The sequence below is a fragment of the Petaurus breviceps genome, unplaced genomic scaffold (genome assembly GCF_028583685.1).
Source record: "Petaurus breviceps papuanus isolate PSGF00001 unplaced genomic scaffold, PetGlider_PUasm1.0 129, whole genome shotgun sequence".
Classification (NCBI taxonomy): Eukaryota; Metazoa; Chordata; class Mammalia; order Diprotodontia; family Petauridae; genus Petaurus; species Petaurus breviceps.
The window spans coordinates 2,123,645-2,140,498 of NW_027185665.1; the positions used below are offsets into that span (position 1 = coordinate 2,123,645).

The following is a 16,854-nucleotide window of genomic DNA, read 5'->3' on the forward strand; positions in this document are numbered from 1 at the left end:
TGATGAAAGAACTTTATTGTATTCAATTCAATAAGTACTAATTAAGTGACTAGTACAATTGAAGCACTGTGCAGTTTCTAGAGACAGAGACTAAAAGGAGTATTCCTTGTCCTCAAGGAGCTTACATTATATGGTGGGGGAGGGGGAGCATGTACATAAAAAGAAATGCAAATTTTATACAAATTATTCTGGAGGAGGGGGAAGGGATATCTTACATGAAGGACTGTTAAGAAGTTGTAATGGGAATGTAAATTTGAAGATCTTCCCTGCCCCTAGGCTAAAGTGCACCTGGAGCCTGGGGTGGGAGGCTTGTTTTTCAGTAGATACTTCTTGATTGGCCAGTGGGTCAATAAGGTTGTTACATTCTCTGAGCCAGGAGAAGGCTATATAAGCCCTGATGTGTAGCTTTGTTTTGGGGCTCACTTTGAGAAGTGTTCTGTGATTTGATATGGATTCTGGGAAGCTGTTGTCCAGAGGCCCCCCCCCTTTGAAAAACCCAGATGTTGATTGGGTATGGATGTAATGGTTGGACAGTTTGGAAATCTGTCTACTTAATCTGTTTCTCTGACTTGATAATTCTGTCTGTGTATTCTGAAGTTCGGGATGCTGACCTTTTTCCCCTGAACTAGGTAAATGATACATGTCTGACTGATTAAAGTAAGCCTGTTAACCCATTTTGAGTTGCTTTCCTTTATCAAAGCAGATCCAAGAACCTGTGTGAGCAGCCACCCTGGGGACGCTGGGGTGCTCGCTTCTATAGAAGGGTAGAAGACAGAATAGTTATGACCTCTGAAATTGTTTTGGGCTATAAATCCATGGTCAATATGGCCTGACAGACTAAATTTGAAGTTTGCTTTCCAGGAGAATTCTACTAATTCACAATTCCACAGGATATCAGCATGTTTTTCTTCCTGTAACTTCTCCAACACTACTTTGGTCTTGTCATCTCCACCACTTTGCTGGGAAAAACTTCAGTTATTTTGATCTGCTTTTCTCTTATTAGTGATTTGGAGTAATCACAATTTGGTTATTAATGGTTGTGCTTCTTTTGAAAACTGATTGTTTATATCTTTTGATCACTAACTCATTCTATAAATTTATTCATTGCTTCATCTTCCTTTACAAGTCTACATATCATTCCACTACCCAAAAAAATTTCAATGGTTCCCAATTGCCTAACAAAACTCAAACTCCTTACTTTACATTGACTGTCATCCTTACCCCACCCCCAATTTTGTGGTTAGAGTACTCTCCTCCCACCTTCGTCTTCATTCTACCCATACTTCAGGGAACATTATTCCAGTTCTAACTTCATTTTCTTCCTTCATACTACCAGGAGTATGCTAGTAAATAGTTAACAGCCAACTCTTCAAAAATTAAAATATTTAAAAATATACAGCACATTTAAGTTTAATCTACATTACAAGCATCCTCTGTATTACTTTATTAAGTCTAGTCAATCAACAAAACTATGTCAAGCTGATTTGTAGCATTTGCCAATTTCTGAGGTATAAATACCCACACTGAAAATTTAACAATTAGTTCTTGAGAGCCAGTTTTAGGTGGCTTTAGTACCCATCTGTAAATTATTGGCCCTATAATTGACTAGTTCATGGCCTACATCTTTGAATATCTTTCCCTTTTGTCCAACTTTGCCAGTACTAACCTTGAGTCCCATCTACCATTGATCTCCTTTACTTCTACTGATTTGCTACGGAATGCTGGAAGAAGTCACTGGGTCTGATAAATCAGTGATCTATAAAATGGGGGCTGTGGCTTGACCCCAAAGATTATTCAATCAACAAATTGATGAGGGGAGGGATGGGTTACCCCACTCTTGCTTCATCATAGCCAATTGTGGGCTTGTCTCTAGAGCAAGTGCCTGATCTTTTTTTAATATTCTACTCTCCCCCACCAATGGCATCCAATATGGATGCCTTTCCCTTGGTTCCTTGGACTGTTATAACCTATCCTGACCTAGGCACCCATAACTGCCACACAAGTAAAACTATTTGCCACCTATCCAGCTCCCCAGCATAACTACACTCTACCCCCTCAATAACAACAGCTGCAACTCTAGACTTTGAATAGAGGCTAGTAAGTAAGAGTTCCCCACATATACATTTTTCTTTTTTCATTTTTCAGTAGAAAGGGTAAGCAGCACAGGATAAGCAGGCACAAATGAATTTCAATTGCATCATCTTTTAGCCCATATCCACCCTTCTTCTCAATTTCACTATCTCCACCAAAGTTACTACCATCCTTCCAGGTTCTCAGACTGTTTCTTGTCATTGAGCTCATTACTCAATTGAAACTACTCTTTTCAAAGTTACCAGTGATTTCTCAATAGCCAAATCTGATGGCCTTTTCTCAATCCTGCTTCTTCTTGACTTTGCAACTTTTAAAATTGTTGAACAACTTCTCTTCTTCAATACTCTCTCCTCTATGGATAATCATGACATAATTCTCTCTCTCTCTCTCTCTCTCTCTCTCTCTCTCTCTCTCTCTCTCTCTGTCTCTCTCTCTCTTTCTCTCCTTATCATACAGATTTGACTGCTCCTTCTTAATCTCCTTTGTTAGATCTATATCATCATCTACATCTATAGCTACATTGTTATGGATATACTTCAAGGCTCTGCCCAGAACCCTCTTTTCTTTATATACTTTCTGTCTTGGTGACATTAGCTCCCATGGTTTTAATTACCATCATTAAACAGAAGGCTCCCTCTGTATTTCTAGTCCTCGTATCTGCACCTAGAGTCCCATACTCTAGTCTCACATCATCAACTGACTATTGGACATTTTGAACTAGATGTTACGTAGGCATCTCAAACTCAACATGTCCAAAGAGAATTCATTACCCGTCCTCCAAACTCATCCCTCTTCTGATTTTCCTTACTTATTTTGAGGGCAACATCATTCTTCCAATTACTCAGGTTTGCAACCTTGGTATTATCCTTGACTTTTCACTTATTCTCAATCCATATAACCAACCAGTTGCCCAATTATGTCATTTCTACCTCCACAACATCTTTTGAATCCATCCCCTTTTCTCTACTCACATAATTACCACCTAGTTCAGATCCTCATCACTTCTCACCCAGACAATTGCAAGTCTTCCAATTGTTTTCCCTTACTTGAATCTCTACTCTCTCCAATTCATTCTCCATATAGCTGCCAAATTGATATTCCCCAAGGGCAAATCATTCCCTTCCCCTCCTCAGTAAAATTCAGTAGCTCACTGTAGACTCCAAGATCAAATATTATTTTAAAATTGCTATTGTCTATAAATTTTATAGCATACTTAATAATTAGTATATACATATTAGAATATATATGTATATATATATATATATAATATGCAAGAATAAGACTAAACTAGTGATTTCATTAGGATAAAGAACTCCACAGTGAGGATATGCCCTCTACCAATGTAGTTCACTATTTTCTCTACAACTTATAGTCCTAGAGTACTTGGAGGTTAAGTGACTTGGTCAGGGTCACACAGGGAGGGAGAACTTGAACTCAGGTTTTCCTGGCTCTCTACCCTATGGTGCCGCTTCTCATTTATGTTATCAAATTCATATAATTTATAAATAAATAAATATAAGGGATGCCTGATCAAAATTTGTTCATTGTTAGAGATGCGTGATCATAAAAAATGTGAGACTACTAAGTTCTACTAATTCATGCTATATAAATTCAACTGGACCTTCAATGCTGTATGGCGATCCTTTTGTTATTTCCTAATAAACATTCCATCAAGTCAACAAGTATGTATTAAGCACTTATTATATGCCAGGCACCATGCTGGGGATGACACAAAGAAAAGCAAAAACTGTTTGTGTCTTCAAAGAACTCACGGTCATGGGAAAGACAACACAGAAGTAATTAGGCGCACACAGGATACATGCTGGGCAAACCGGAGGTGTTATATACTCGAAGGAAAACACCAGCCTTGGGCAGGCGGGAGACTGGGAAAGGTTTCTTGAAGAAGGTGGGATTTACACTGAGTTTTGAAGGAAGCCAGGAAGTAGCAGTGAAGAGGGAGAGCATTCCAGGCATGGGAAGATAGCCATCGAAAAGGCAGTGAGAAAAGAAGATGGAGTGTCTGGTGCTAAAACAGAAAGGAGGCCATTATCACTGTGTAATGCCTGGAGGGAAGAAGTATGAGAACAGAGAGCGAGGAAGAGGCCAGGTTGTAAAGAGCTTTAAAAAGACAGAGGATTTAATATTTGAAAATATTGTTGTTGTCGTTGTTGTAGTTTAGTCATTCTATTGTGTCTGACTATGTGACCCTGTGGACATTGTCTATGTGGTTTTCTTGGCAAAGATACTGGAGTGGTTTGCCATTTCCTTCTCCAGTACATCTCCATTTTACAGGTGAGGAACTGAGGCAAATAGGGGTTAAATGACTTGCCCAGGGTCATAGAGCTAGCAATTATCTAAAGCTGGATTTGAACTCAGATCTTCCTGAATCCAAGCCTATCCACTGTACCCCCTAGCTGACCCATTTAATAATATACCACATGATAAAAATAGAAGTTATTCTGAACTACTCTTCTATAGCTCACAGACATCCCCTTACTCTCAGAGGGGACCTAGACTCCTGAGAAAACTGTGGCCACTTATCATTATTACTTCTTTCATCTCCCCCACTCCATATCTCAAACCTCCCCTTATATTACATTATCAAATATTCATACATTATTCAATGTCACAATATATGAACAAAGCTTCATTAACCTTTAGATACTATATAAATCTGCTATTTATAATTATTATATGAGACAGCTAAGTGTCTCAGTGGCCAGGGATCAGAAAGACACAAGTTCAAATGTGATCTCAGAAACACACTAGCTGTGTGACCTTGGGTAAGTTGCTTAATCTCTGTTTGCCTCAATTTCCTCAACTGTAAAATGGGGATAATTATAGCACCTCTCTCTCCTAGGGCTGTTGTGGGGATTGAATGAGATAATATTTTAAAATACTTAGCACAATGTTTAACACATAGTAGGCACTATATAAATACTATTACATTACATTGTATTGTATTATACTACACTGTGTTGTGTTTGTTATGTGATGTTACATTATGTTATGTTATCATACTGTATCATATGGTATACCATATCATATAGTATCACCCACCCTCTCTTCCCTTGTTCCTGTCCCAGAGAAAGACATGAACCTTGTCCTTTTGAAGACCAGCCTGCTACTTAGGCCCTTGATCTTGTTTCCTTTAGAAATTTATCCTTTCTTTGCTTATTATTGCAAATAATTTATTTAACATAAGAATTGGTAGATCTTGAAACATTTGGTAGAATTCGCCTGTAAATCCATCTAATCCTGATGCTTTTTTTCTTAGGAAGCTCATCTCTGGCCTGTACAATTTCTTTTTCTAAAAAAAGATTTATTTAGATATTCTATTTCTTCTGTTAATGTAGGCAGTTTATATTTTTTAAGTATTCTTCCATTTCACTTAAATTAAATGTATTGACATATAGTTGGGCAAACTCTTAATAAGTGCTTTAGTTTCATCTTTGTTAGTGGTATATTCACCCCTTTCATTTTTGATACTAGTGATTTGGTTTCCTTCCCTTTTTAAAAATTAACCAATGGTTTAATCTATTTTATTGGTTTTCACATAAAACCAACTTTTAATTTTATTTATTAATTCAATGACTTTCTTACATTTGATTTTATTAGTCTCACCTTTAATTTTTATGATTTCCAATTTGATGTTTAATTGGGGATTTTTAATTTGTTCTTTTTCTAGTTTTTTTAAAATTACGTACCCAATTCATTGATCTACTCTTTCGCTTTTATTTTTTTTTATTGATGTAAGTGTTTAGATACATAAAGTTTCCTCTGATAACTGCTTTTGTTGCATCCCATAGGTTTTGTTATGTTATCTCATTATTATCATTCTGTTTAATAAAATAATTTGTTTCAATGAGCTGTTCTTTAACCCACTCATTCTTCGAGATTAAATTTAGTCTCTAATTAATTTTTAATCTGTGTTTCCATGATATAGAATTTTATTACCTTATGATCTGAAAAGGATGTATTTAATATTTCTGCTTTTCTACATTGAACTATAAAGTTTTAATGCCCTAATATATGGTCAATTTTTGTAAAGGTACCATATACTTCTGAGAAAAGGTATATTCCTTTTTATTCCCATTCAATTCTCTCTGATATTATGGTATTTTGTCCTGATCTTATGTGCTAATATTCTTATTCATATTTGTTTATATATATATGTATGTATGTATGTCTATTAGATTATGAAGGACTTCAGAGCAAGAAGAAATCTCAGGGATTTTCTAGTCAAGAATTCTCTTTATGAAAGAAATGGTTATCTAAGTTCATTTGAAGACTGCCAACATTGGGGAACCCAAAACCTCCTGAGGCAGATCATTCCAATTTGGGATAGTATTAATTGTGAGGATTTTTTCCCCTTATATTGAAATGAAATATTATTCCTACTTCCTACTGAGATCAAATACTTTAGAATAAGCTAATTCCTCTTCCACATGAAAGCCCTTCAAATATTTAAAAGGTGACTATCATGAACTTTCCCCACTACACAAGTCTCTCAGATCCTTCAATCAATTCTTGCATGGTATAATCTTAAAAGCCCTTAACATCCCAGTCACTGTCCTTTGGACATATGCTTCTTTATCAATAGTCTATCCAAAATGTGGTGCCCAGAAGTAAATATCATTCTCCAGATATGGTCCAACAAAGACAAAACACAGCAGGACTATTAGTTTCCTTCTTCTAGATACTATGATTCTATAGATGCAACCTGATTACTTTGACTTTTTTGGCTACCATTTTTCTTATGTGAGTCATTGTTATTAATATACTACATTCTCTTTCCATCTAGCAGGTATCTTTCCACTGCCCTTCAGGTCATCTGCAATTTTTATTGTTCTGAGAAAATGATGTACCATGATTTGTAGTCACATAGCATCACTAGAAAAAAATATTGGTATTAAAAAGATGAGCTTTTATGGAGAGAAGCAATTTAGCATCATTGAAAGGATCTCATAATTTCCCACATTCAATGTAGCCCTGTCTTCTATTAAATTCTAGGCCCAATGTGTATTATTCGTTTGTATTACCCATCCTAAATAAATGTGCTGATAAATTAATTCAATGAGTTGTTCATCTAACTGCATGTCACAATTTAGATAAGATGCATTTTTCAGCCACTTCTAACAATCCCATGTATATTATTAGAACAATTCTTTTAAAAATATGTCTTGCAGATCTGATACCTGATTGTATGCTTCCATGGGGTGGGGAAGGGAGGGAGGGGGAGAAAATTTGAAACTGAATCTTGTAAACTCAAAGTAAACAAAAAAATTAATAAAGAAAAAAATTTAAAAACATTAAAAAATAAAAATATGTCTTATCATTGCCTTTCATTTTTATTCTTCAGTCATGTATGTTTATATTTCATCCCATGATTATACTGAGTTCCTCTCCGTAGGAAAGAAACTCATTTAAGCAAAAATAACTGTGACAGTAACTGTGGTAATGTATGGAACATTCCACAATGATAGTCCTCCAATTTTTTCAAAAGGAAGGTTTGGATAGAGCACTGGCGATGGGGTCAGGAGTATCTGAGTTCAAATCCAGCCTCAGACACTTACTAGCTATGTGACCCTGGGCAAGTCACTTAACCCTGATTGCCTAAAAACAGTTTATTTTTAAAAGAGGAAGGTTTGTCCCATCTTCTGATCTCTGGACCTTTTTCTTTCTTTTTTTTTTTTTTTTTGAGAGTCATGGCTCTGTAAGGGTTATGGGATTTAAAGATCTTCCATGCCCCATTGGACTTGCTGACGTAGCAGGAAGGGGCGGAGCAAGAGGAAGCAGAAGCCAAGCTAGAGTTCCTGCAGTGGCTAGCAGTGGTGGCGATGGCGACAGCAACAGCAGAGGCAGCGGCAGTGGAGGTGCGAACCCCTTTTTGAGCCAGCCAGAATTTCTGCTAAGGACTCCTGCTGAGGACCACCAGGTGCCGGAGCTGCTGGGAGCGCACTTCTTGGACACTTGGTGGTTGCTGTGAGTGGGGAGAGGAGGACCTTTGCCTGAGGTAGCCTGTTCTGCTTTAAAGGCTTGAGAATGTGGGTGCTTTCTACTTTATATGACTGTGCCAATGTCATAACTACTCTGTGGGTGCTTTCTACTTTATATGACTGTGCCAATGTCATAACTACTCTGATGGCTTTCACTTTCTGGTTTTGGGACTCAGTCTTTTGGTATTTTAATAAATGTTCCAGCTTTATCGCCCATATAGAAAGCCTGATATATTGATAACCATATCAGCATATTTACAATTTCCATAGGCATTATGAATATTGCATTGCTGATACATTTGGCAACCAGGATGGGATCACAAAATGTCAGGCCTCTATTTGGAAGCAGTGGGGCTTTAGAGGGAGAAATGGCTATTCCAGGATGGGAGGATTTGCCTTATTCCCCTCTAGCCAGAGAATGGGCCAAAAGCACAGGGCCCTGTGAAAACTGGGAACCAAGGCTAAAACAGGGAGAACCTGGAGATTTGGAAAGATGTTTGCAAGGAATACCCATAGAACCAGGCAAAGAACTGGCAGGAATGTGCAGGAGAGGCTGGGTGCTGCTAACAAGTTATTGCCTTATGTGTAAAAGTAGGGATAAGTTGCTGGAGGAAAGAGCTCAGATGGCTAGTAGTCAGATGGTTTGCCTGAGGATTCTTCTGTGTCACAGCATTCAGAAGAGCAAACTAGAGGGACTCATGTGGTCCAGGAGCAAGCTACTGTTCATGTAGCTAAAAGGAAGCAAAAAACTAGCAGAAGGAATGTGCATGCAGCTTTTGTACAGGCTGGGCAGAGTTGCCCTGACAGCTTCCAGGAGAATGTGTGTGAGGAGAATGGAGCAAGGTTAGATGAGGAGTTTTCTAATGTAGAAGCTCTCCCCATACAAAGAAGAAGACAGAAGAACTACCAGGGCAAAACAGAGTCCAGGGAGATAATTGAGGATTTCACTCAACAGGAGATCACTGATATATTGAGTAGATTCACCCAAAGAATGGGGGAGTCTTTAGTGTCTTGGATAGTAAGAATCACTGATGAAGGCGCCGGAGGAATAACACTGGACAATGAGGACTGTTTAAAATTCATAAGTATCAGTCAGAATCCTTTTGTACACCAAGCTTTTAGAGATCACCACAAGCAAGGAGGTAACAACAAAACTAATCTGCTAGCTTTAGCTGCAGAGGGATGCAAAAAGCAATATCCTACTGAATCTATGTGGCCTAGGGGAGACAGACCCTGGTACTCACTTAGAGACTGTATGAGAAAGCTAAAGGAGGAGGTAATGAAAACTGCTATCATGATTGGAGATGCAAATGCATATTATGATACCCCCCTAGGAGTTCCTCATAGAAGTATCATAGTGAAGACGGCTCCTCCTGCATATAAGCACCTAATTCTGACTCTATTAATTGGATAAATAGGGCACCCTCTTTCAGAGGTGCTGGATAAGATTTCACAATTAAGTGATTTAGGGGAATAGGAAAAAGACAAATTTCCTCCAGAGAGAGAGAAGAGTAAACAGCCAGAGGATTCAGAGACAAAATAGACCAACAAGAAGGTAACTGTTTACTGCTCTATTGAGAGCAGGGGTGGACTTTAGAAGAATAGATGGTATTCCAACTAAAGAGCTGCATAAGCTGTACCAAGAAAAGGTACTTAGCAGTAGAATGAACAGGGAAGCAGGAACCACGCCCGCAGGTATTTCTGAATCTGAATCTTTGTATCCAAATTTGCCCCACCTTCAGGGAGAATAGGAGATAGGCCAAGCCCCAGCCCAGATAAAAGAAATATGCAGAAGAGATTGCAGACCCCATATTGGTTTAACAATATATTGGAAGAATGGATCAACTACTGTGACTAGGGCACTGCTTGATACTGGGGCTGAGGCCACACTTATCTATGGAAACCCTGATAAGTTTAAACATGGAACTCCTATTACCATCACAGGTCTAGGAGGTGCTGAAATATCAGCCAGACAAGTTAAAATAACAATGAAAATTGGGCAGTTACCTAAGAAGGAATATACTGTGGTTGTTGTACCCATTCCTGAATACATCATTGGAATAGATGTATTGAGAGGCATGACTCTGAATTTACCTGAAGGGAGATACCAATTTGCTGTAAGGAACATAGGAATTAATACAGTTTTAGTGGGAAAAATAAAAATGGACCCAATAACTCTACCTGAACCTTCTGAAGTAATTACTTTAAAACAGTATCATGTGCCAGGTGGGCAAGATGAAATTACCATGACTATAAAGGAATATATTGAAGCAGGAGTGTTAGTCCCTACAACCACAAGATGGAATAATCCTGTCTGGCCAGTAAGAAAATCAGATGGGACGTGGAGAATGACTGTGGATTATAGACAGTTGAATAAGGTGACTCCTTCTTTGTATACTGCTGTTCCAGATACCATCACCTTAATAGAAAGGATCCAGACATATGATGGGACTTGGTATGCAGTTATTGACTTGGCAAATGCCTTCTTCACCATCCCAATAGACCCTAAACAATGGGACCAATTTGCTTTTACTTGGCAGGGTAGACAATATACTTTCACCCGCTTGCCACAAGGGTACATACATAGCCCCACTATTTGTCACAGGATTGTGGCTGGACAGTTGGATGAATTAAAGCTACCTGGTGTACAGGTTACCCACTACATTGATGATATCATGATACAGGGAAAAGATGCAAAAGAAGTGGAATGGAATTTGACCCTTCTAATTGAGCATATGAAAAGTAAAGGTTGGGAAATTAACCCAGCAAAGGTTCAAGGACCAGCTCAAAATGTGAAATTTTGGGGTATACAATGGAACAAGGGGCTAAGGGAGATTCTTCCTCAAGCCCAACAAAAGATTCAGGATTTTCCTACCCCTACCAATAAGAAGGAGGCCCAAAAGTTCATAGGATTGTTTGGATACTGGAGGCACCACATTCCACATTTGGGACAGATTTTAAAACCTTTATATAGAGTCACACGGAAGAAATATGAATTCGATTGGGGACTTGAGCAGAGTAAAGCTTTTGAAGAAGCCAAGGCTGCCATACAATTGGCCCTAGATTTGTGGCCCATGCAAAATGGTCCAGTGGAATTGCAAGTGACTGTACAAGATGATTATGCAAACTGGAGCTTATGGCAAAAACAACAAAGCTGAAATGTACCTTTGGGATTTTGGTGTAGGAAACTCCCTTCATCTGGAATCCAGTATACACCTTTTGAAAAGCAGTTGTTAGCTGCATATTGGGCTTTGGTGGAGACTGAACAACTGACTCTGGGCCATGAAGTGATATTAAGACCTGGAATCCCAATTATGACCTGGGTAATGAGTACCCCAGATTCTCACAGAATTGGACATGCCCAAGAGGCTAGTATAATCAAATGGAAGTGGTATATTCAAAATAGAGTGAAAACAGGCAAAAGCGGAGTCTCTACTCTGCATGAATCTATAGCAAACATAGAAATTGAGAGGAATGACACACCCCCTGAGCCAAAGCAACAGTTGGTACAGTCCACTGTAAAATGGAATGAGGGATATGATGTATTAACTGAGGAACAAAAAATATATGCATGGTTTACTGATGGGACAGCAAAATATTTGGGCCAAAAAAGACATTGGAAAGCAGTGGCCTATAACCCATGTACTAGAAGAACTTTGGAAAGTACTGGGATAGGTGCAAGTAGCCATAAGCCATAAGCTGAACTTATGGCAGTATATCAAGCCATCAAAATAGAACAAGGAGGACAGTGTCATATATTCACTGATTCATGGGCGGTAGCTAATGGATTAGCTACATGGATGCCCATGTGGAAAAATGAAAATTGGGAAATTCATGGCAAACAAGTCTGGGGCAAAGAATTATGGGAAGATATCTGGAACATGTCCTTGGTCACTGACTTGTCAGTTTTTCATGTAGATGCTCACGTGGCCCCCACCACACCAGAACGTGAGTACAATGCTCATGCTGATCGACTGGCAAAGATTGCTACTGAACATATTGTCCCTACTTTGACAACAACTGATGATCTGGTATTAGCAAAATGGGTCCACCAAACAGCAGGCCATTTGGGGGTCCAGGCCACACACCAGTGGGAACAAGATAGAGGTATTAGTATCTCTCATTCACTGTTAAAACAGATAGCAGAAGAATGTCATATATGTCAATTGGAAAAGGAGCAAACTGTTCCTCGGGTAGTATTTAATCAGTTGCCAAATCTCCTGGAATCTGTCTCCATAACATATCTCATTTCTGACTCCTCTCCACTTACAGTCATGGCCTTCATCACTTCCCCCACCTGGACAATGGAAAGAGTCTCAGCCTCCCTACTCTCCTTTTCTCTTCTCTCCAATCCATTCTCCACACAGCTGCTAAATTGATACCTTTAAACATTGATCTGACTACATTATATCTCTGCTCAAGAATCTTTAGTGGGGATCCTCCTGCCTCTAGGGTAAAATACAAAGTCCTGTTTCTCTTTTAAAATCCTTTACAAAATAGTTCTTTCCTACAATTCTTTATCATGCATTTTATGTTCCAACCAAACTGCCTCACTTCTGTTCCCCAATATTCCATCTTCTATGTGTGACTCCATTCCTGAACAAACACTATTTCCAGTTCTTCTCTCCCCTGCCCCCAATCTCTGCCTCATAGAATCCCTAACTTCTTTTAAAACTCAGCCTGATTGCCACCTAACCTAATGTCCCACTCCCCTTGCTAGCTAATATCCCTCCTCAGGAATTACTTTCTATCTATATTATATGAAGAGGGTACCCACTAAGAGGGTTAGGGTTGCTCTGGAGACCCCAAAATACCAACGGTTCGTGCCGAATGAATTCGACTCAAGTCTTCTCAGCCAAAGAAAAGTAAAATTTATTAAAAGTTCGCTTGCATTAGACACAGAGTAAGCCTATGGCACTCTCACGGTGCTCTCACTATTCCATGGCATTCTATGGTGCTCTCACTATTCTCATGGTATGAGATGGGGTCTTATATACAGAAAGTTGTGGGAGGAATCTAGGGGTGGTCTAGAGGAGGAGTCTGGGGAGGATCTTCAGGAGATCAATGAGTGATTAAGGGTGGGAAGTCACCTGGAGACTACAGACAATGGTGGGCTAGGCAGTTCAAGGGTGGGAAGTCTAGCAACAGACCTGCCTCATCAAAAGGGAAGATTCAATCAAGAGTCCAAGGGAGGTTCCCAGAGCCTGTACCTCAAGGACTCAAGTAGAGCTTGAGGGGGCTTCCAGAGCCCGTACCTCACTCATCATTATAGATATTCAACTGTCAGAATTGTAGATATTTTGTATTTAGTGTTTGTACATATTGTTTCTCCTCTCTGCCCCCTAGTAGAATCTAAGTTCTTGTCCTATCCCAGCAGGGGTCTGACATGTGAGAATACAAAATAAATACTTGTTGAATAAATTAATAAGTGAATTAAAGATTTTCCTCCGTAATGTCTTTCCAATGAATCTGTATTCTAAACTAACGCATTACCTTTTCTCCAAATGTTTGGTGACAGAGACACATTCTGACCTTTTTGAACCTCCTTGTTTTGGTGACTGTTTTATATTGGTTAAACTTCTCACTCAGCACAGGTCCAGTCCATATCCTGATACTGAAACTTTTCTAAGAAATGGTGATAATCAGAATCTGTGGTTTTACCTTTATCCCATTCAGCATTTCAATAAATTTCCAGAATGCAGTGCCCCTCCCTGTCTACTAATTCCCTATGTGTGTTCTTTCTTTCTACATTAGAATGAAAGCTTCCTGAAGGCAATGACTAGCTTACTACTGTATTTGTGTCCCCAGTGCTTAGTAAGGTCTTCAGGAAGTACATAGCAAATGCTTAATAAGTGATTTTCATTCATTCGTCCAATTCTCATTTTTCAATCAATAACTTAATTAAATGAGTCAAGTTAAAACTGTTGTAACTGTAACCCAAGGGCAAATCCATATCACAGGGAGACAGAATAGGATTCCTGAGTATCTTAGTATGGTTATCATCAATTAACTAGAATATTTGATTAACCACAATCCCTTCTCCATTACATTCATAAGCCATGCTGCATAACAGAACTAAAGGTAATGGACTACTTTCATTCCACCCTTAAAATCTCTTTTTATTGATCTTTTAGGCTGTCTGACAATGCCATCTATCTGGGTAAACTAGGTAGAATCTGAACTCTTCTAGGATAGGCTGGCTTTATTTGTTTGTTTGTTCATTTTTAAAAATTTGTATCATTTGGGATGGCCTGGAAAAAGGGAATGGTTTCTTAATAGTGGATATTAATGTGATCTCTTAAAATGAACATTCAATCAAGGACAAGCAAAAGCACTTATTATGGGCTGTCTCACCTCTGGGAGTCTATATTTGTAGCTGGTAGTGGGTCTGTAGCATTTTTCACATCTCTGAGAAGGCATCTAAGTGAACAAGCCCCACCCACCTTTTTTCCTTGCTGGTTCATTTGCAAGTTCAATGAGGGGTGATCCATCCTCACTTTCTAACCCACTCTTTAACCTCCAAAGGCCCACTGGAAGCCAAGCATAAAATTGGTGCAGACAAGCCTCTTTACAGGGCAGGTGATTAAGAACTGTTCTTTTCCTCTTTATTGAAACATCTTTGTAACTATTTGCATTATCAAGCCCCCGTTAGTCTGTGCTTTGAAACCAGATAGCTCATCGAAATTTCTGGCTCATCAAAATTTTCTTTAAAAAAAAAAATACAATTGTTATATCTTGTTGTGTATTTACAGCAAGAAAAGAGCAACATGCTTTCACTGGAACTCCCATAACCTTTGCTTTGGACAACATTAGTAGTAATCTTGAACACAATGCTATTCATTCTCTGAGAGGAATTAACTTTCTACATATTAGTCTTCTGAAACCAGAACAATCTTTGGAGCATATATTGAGTGGGATCTTATAGGCTTTCAGATTTCTTCTTTCAAGGGTCAAGAGAGTGGGTTTAAAAAAAAAAAAAAGGAACTGGGACGGTCTTCCTTGGGCTGGCAGGGATACGTGAAGATCTCGTGCTGTTTTATTTACAAATGAAGGCCTTAATATCTGGGTAAAGTTTGCTTCACACAACCAACTCCCCTTAACTATCTCAAGAGGCAGTCAGGACAGGAGAGAGGAAAGACGGTTAAAGAGGAAGAGTCGGAGGAGGTAAAGAGGAAGAAGGAAAGAAATGAAAGGTTGTTAAAGACAGGCAGCCAGAAAAGGAGAGACAAGCAGGAAAAAAGAAGAGAAGCGAACAAGGAAGGCAGTGGAAATGCTAAGATGGTAAGCGAAGAAAAGAGTAAGAGATGTGTACCGGGGTCCGTGGACGTGAGTGACTGCAGGGGGCGGCAGGGGAGGGCGTGTGTCACGGTTTGTCAGTGTGGGGGGCGGGGAGGGGACCAAGGCAGAACAGCCTTTCAAGTTATTTTTGGAAGGGCTTGGTTTCATACCACTCTCCCACTCCTCTCTCCCTCCAGAAAGGGGTTAGAAAACACCACTCGGGTTCCTAATTCCCCAGTTAAAGCCCTGCGGAAACGGAGCCTCCGCGAGAAGAGGAGCGGAAAAGAGAGGGGAGTGAATGAAAATAAGAGGGAGAAAATAACCGCGGGCTACTTCCAGAGCAGGAGAAGGAGGAGAAGGGGAAAGTAAGAGGGAGGGTTAAGGAGGAGGGAAGAGCGAGGGGAGCAAGGGCGAAAGAAGAGGAAGAGTCAGAAAGAGAGGTAGAGTGGACTACATCTCCCAGGGTGCCTGGTATCGGTGGCGCCTGCGCACTGAGAGCAGCGGCGGCGGGTCTGTTCTCCGCCGAGGAGGAGCCGGGCAGAGGAGGGGAGGCAGTGGGTGAGAGTTCAGAGTTCAGCAGCAGCAGCCCGAGCCCATGATTCCCATATGCCCTGTAGTTTCCTTCACCTATGGTGAGTATAATTTAACCCCACCTTGAGCCCCTGTCGCCCCTAGCCCTCCTGACGGGGATGGCGAGGTGAGGGGGGGGCGGGGAGGGGAGGAGGCCTCGGGGTGTGTGTGAAGCGGGAGGAGGGAGTTGGCGGAGGCTGCGGCGGCAGCCTGGGCCCCGCGGGCGAGGGCGGCTTCTCACCGAGCGTGTCTCTCTCTCTCTCTCTCCCCCCCCTCCTCCCCGCTCCCTCCTCCCTCCCTCCACTGGCCCCTGCCCGGTGGCTGCGCTCCTCCGTGTCTCCCTCCTCCCGCCATGGGACCCGACTCTCCGCGGCGCCCGCCGCAGTGCCCAGCCGGCTGGGGGAAGATGCCAAAATGGCGACCGGCAACTACTTTGGATTCACCCACAGCGGGGCGGCGGCGGCGGCGGCTGCGGCCCAGTATAGGTAACGGCCCCCTCGTCGTGCTGCGCCCCTGCCCGAGCCTTCCCTCCCCTGACCCGAGCGGCCGAGGCCGAGGCCGAGGCGGAGGAGGAGGAGGAGGAGGAGGAGGAGGGAGAGCGACCGCCGGCCCAGGCTTCCGTCCGCCGCCCGCCCCGGGCTCGGGAAGCCCCCAGGGCGAGAGAGGCCTGGACGAGGCAGAGGACGGAGCCCCCGCCACAGGCCCACAAACTAAGATGGCCTCCCGAGGCCTGGGCCGGAGCACGGAGCCGGTGAGCGGCGGCCGGCCGGGAGGAAGCGCAGGCAGAGCCCTCCTGCCGCCAGTCTCCTCCCCCGCCTCCTCCTCTCTCCCCTCCTCTTCCTTCGCTCCTCCTCCTCCTCCTCCTCCTCTCCATCCCCTCTTCTCCCCTTCACCCCTTCTCCCCTTCCTCCGCCCC

The 16,854-nt window shown here is 41.2% G+C and overlaps 2 protein-coding genes across 7 annotated transcripts in view; one reads left to right on the forward strand and one right to left on the reverse strand.

Annotated features, from left to right (window-relative positions):
• The window catches only part of LOC138172773 (activated RNA polymerase II transcriptional coactivator p15), a 216,636-nt gene that overhangs the window by 118,739 nt on the left and 81,043 nt on the right, over positions 1-16,854 (reverse strand). The window lies entirely within an intron of this gene.
• Positions 15,843-16,854, forward strand: part of LOC138172744 (zinc finger RNA-binding protein) — a 76,116-nt gene continuing 75,104 nt past the window's right edge. For 4 of the 6 annotated variants that reach the window (XM_069102569.1, XM_069102578.1, XM_069102590.1 and 1 more), the window contains exons 1-2: positions 15,843-16,000; positions 16,324-16,423. In XM_069102569.1, the coding sequence (XP_068958670.1) occupies positions 15,964-16,000; positions 16,324-16,423 (137 nt within the window). In that variant the 5' untranslated portion in view covers positions 15,843-15,963. The remainder of the gene's footprint in view (positions 16,001-16,323; positions 16,424-16,854) is intronic. The other 2 variants (XM_069102553.1, XM_069102561.1) reach the window with 2 other exon arrangements.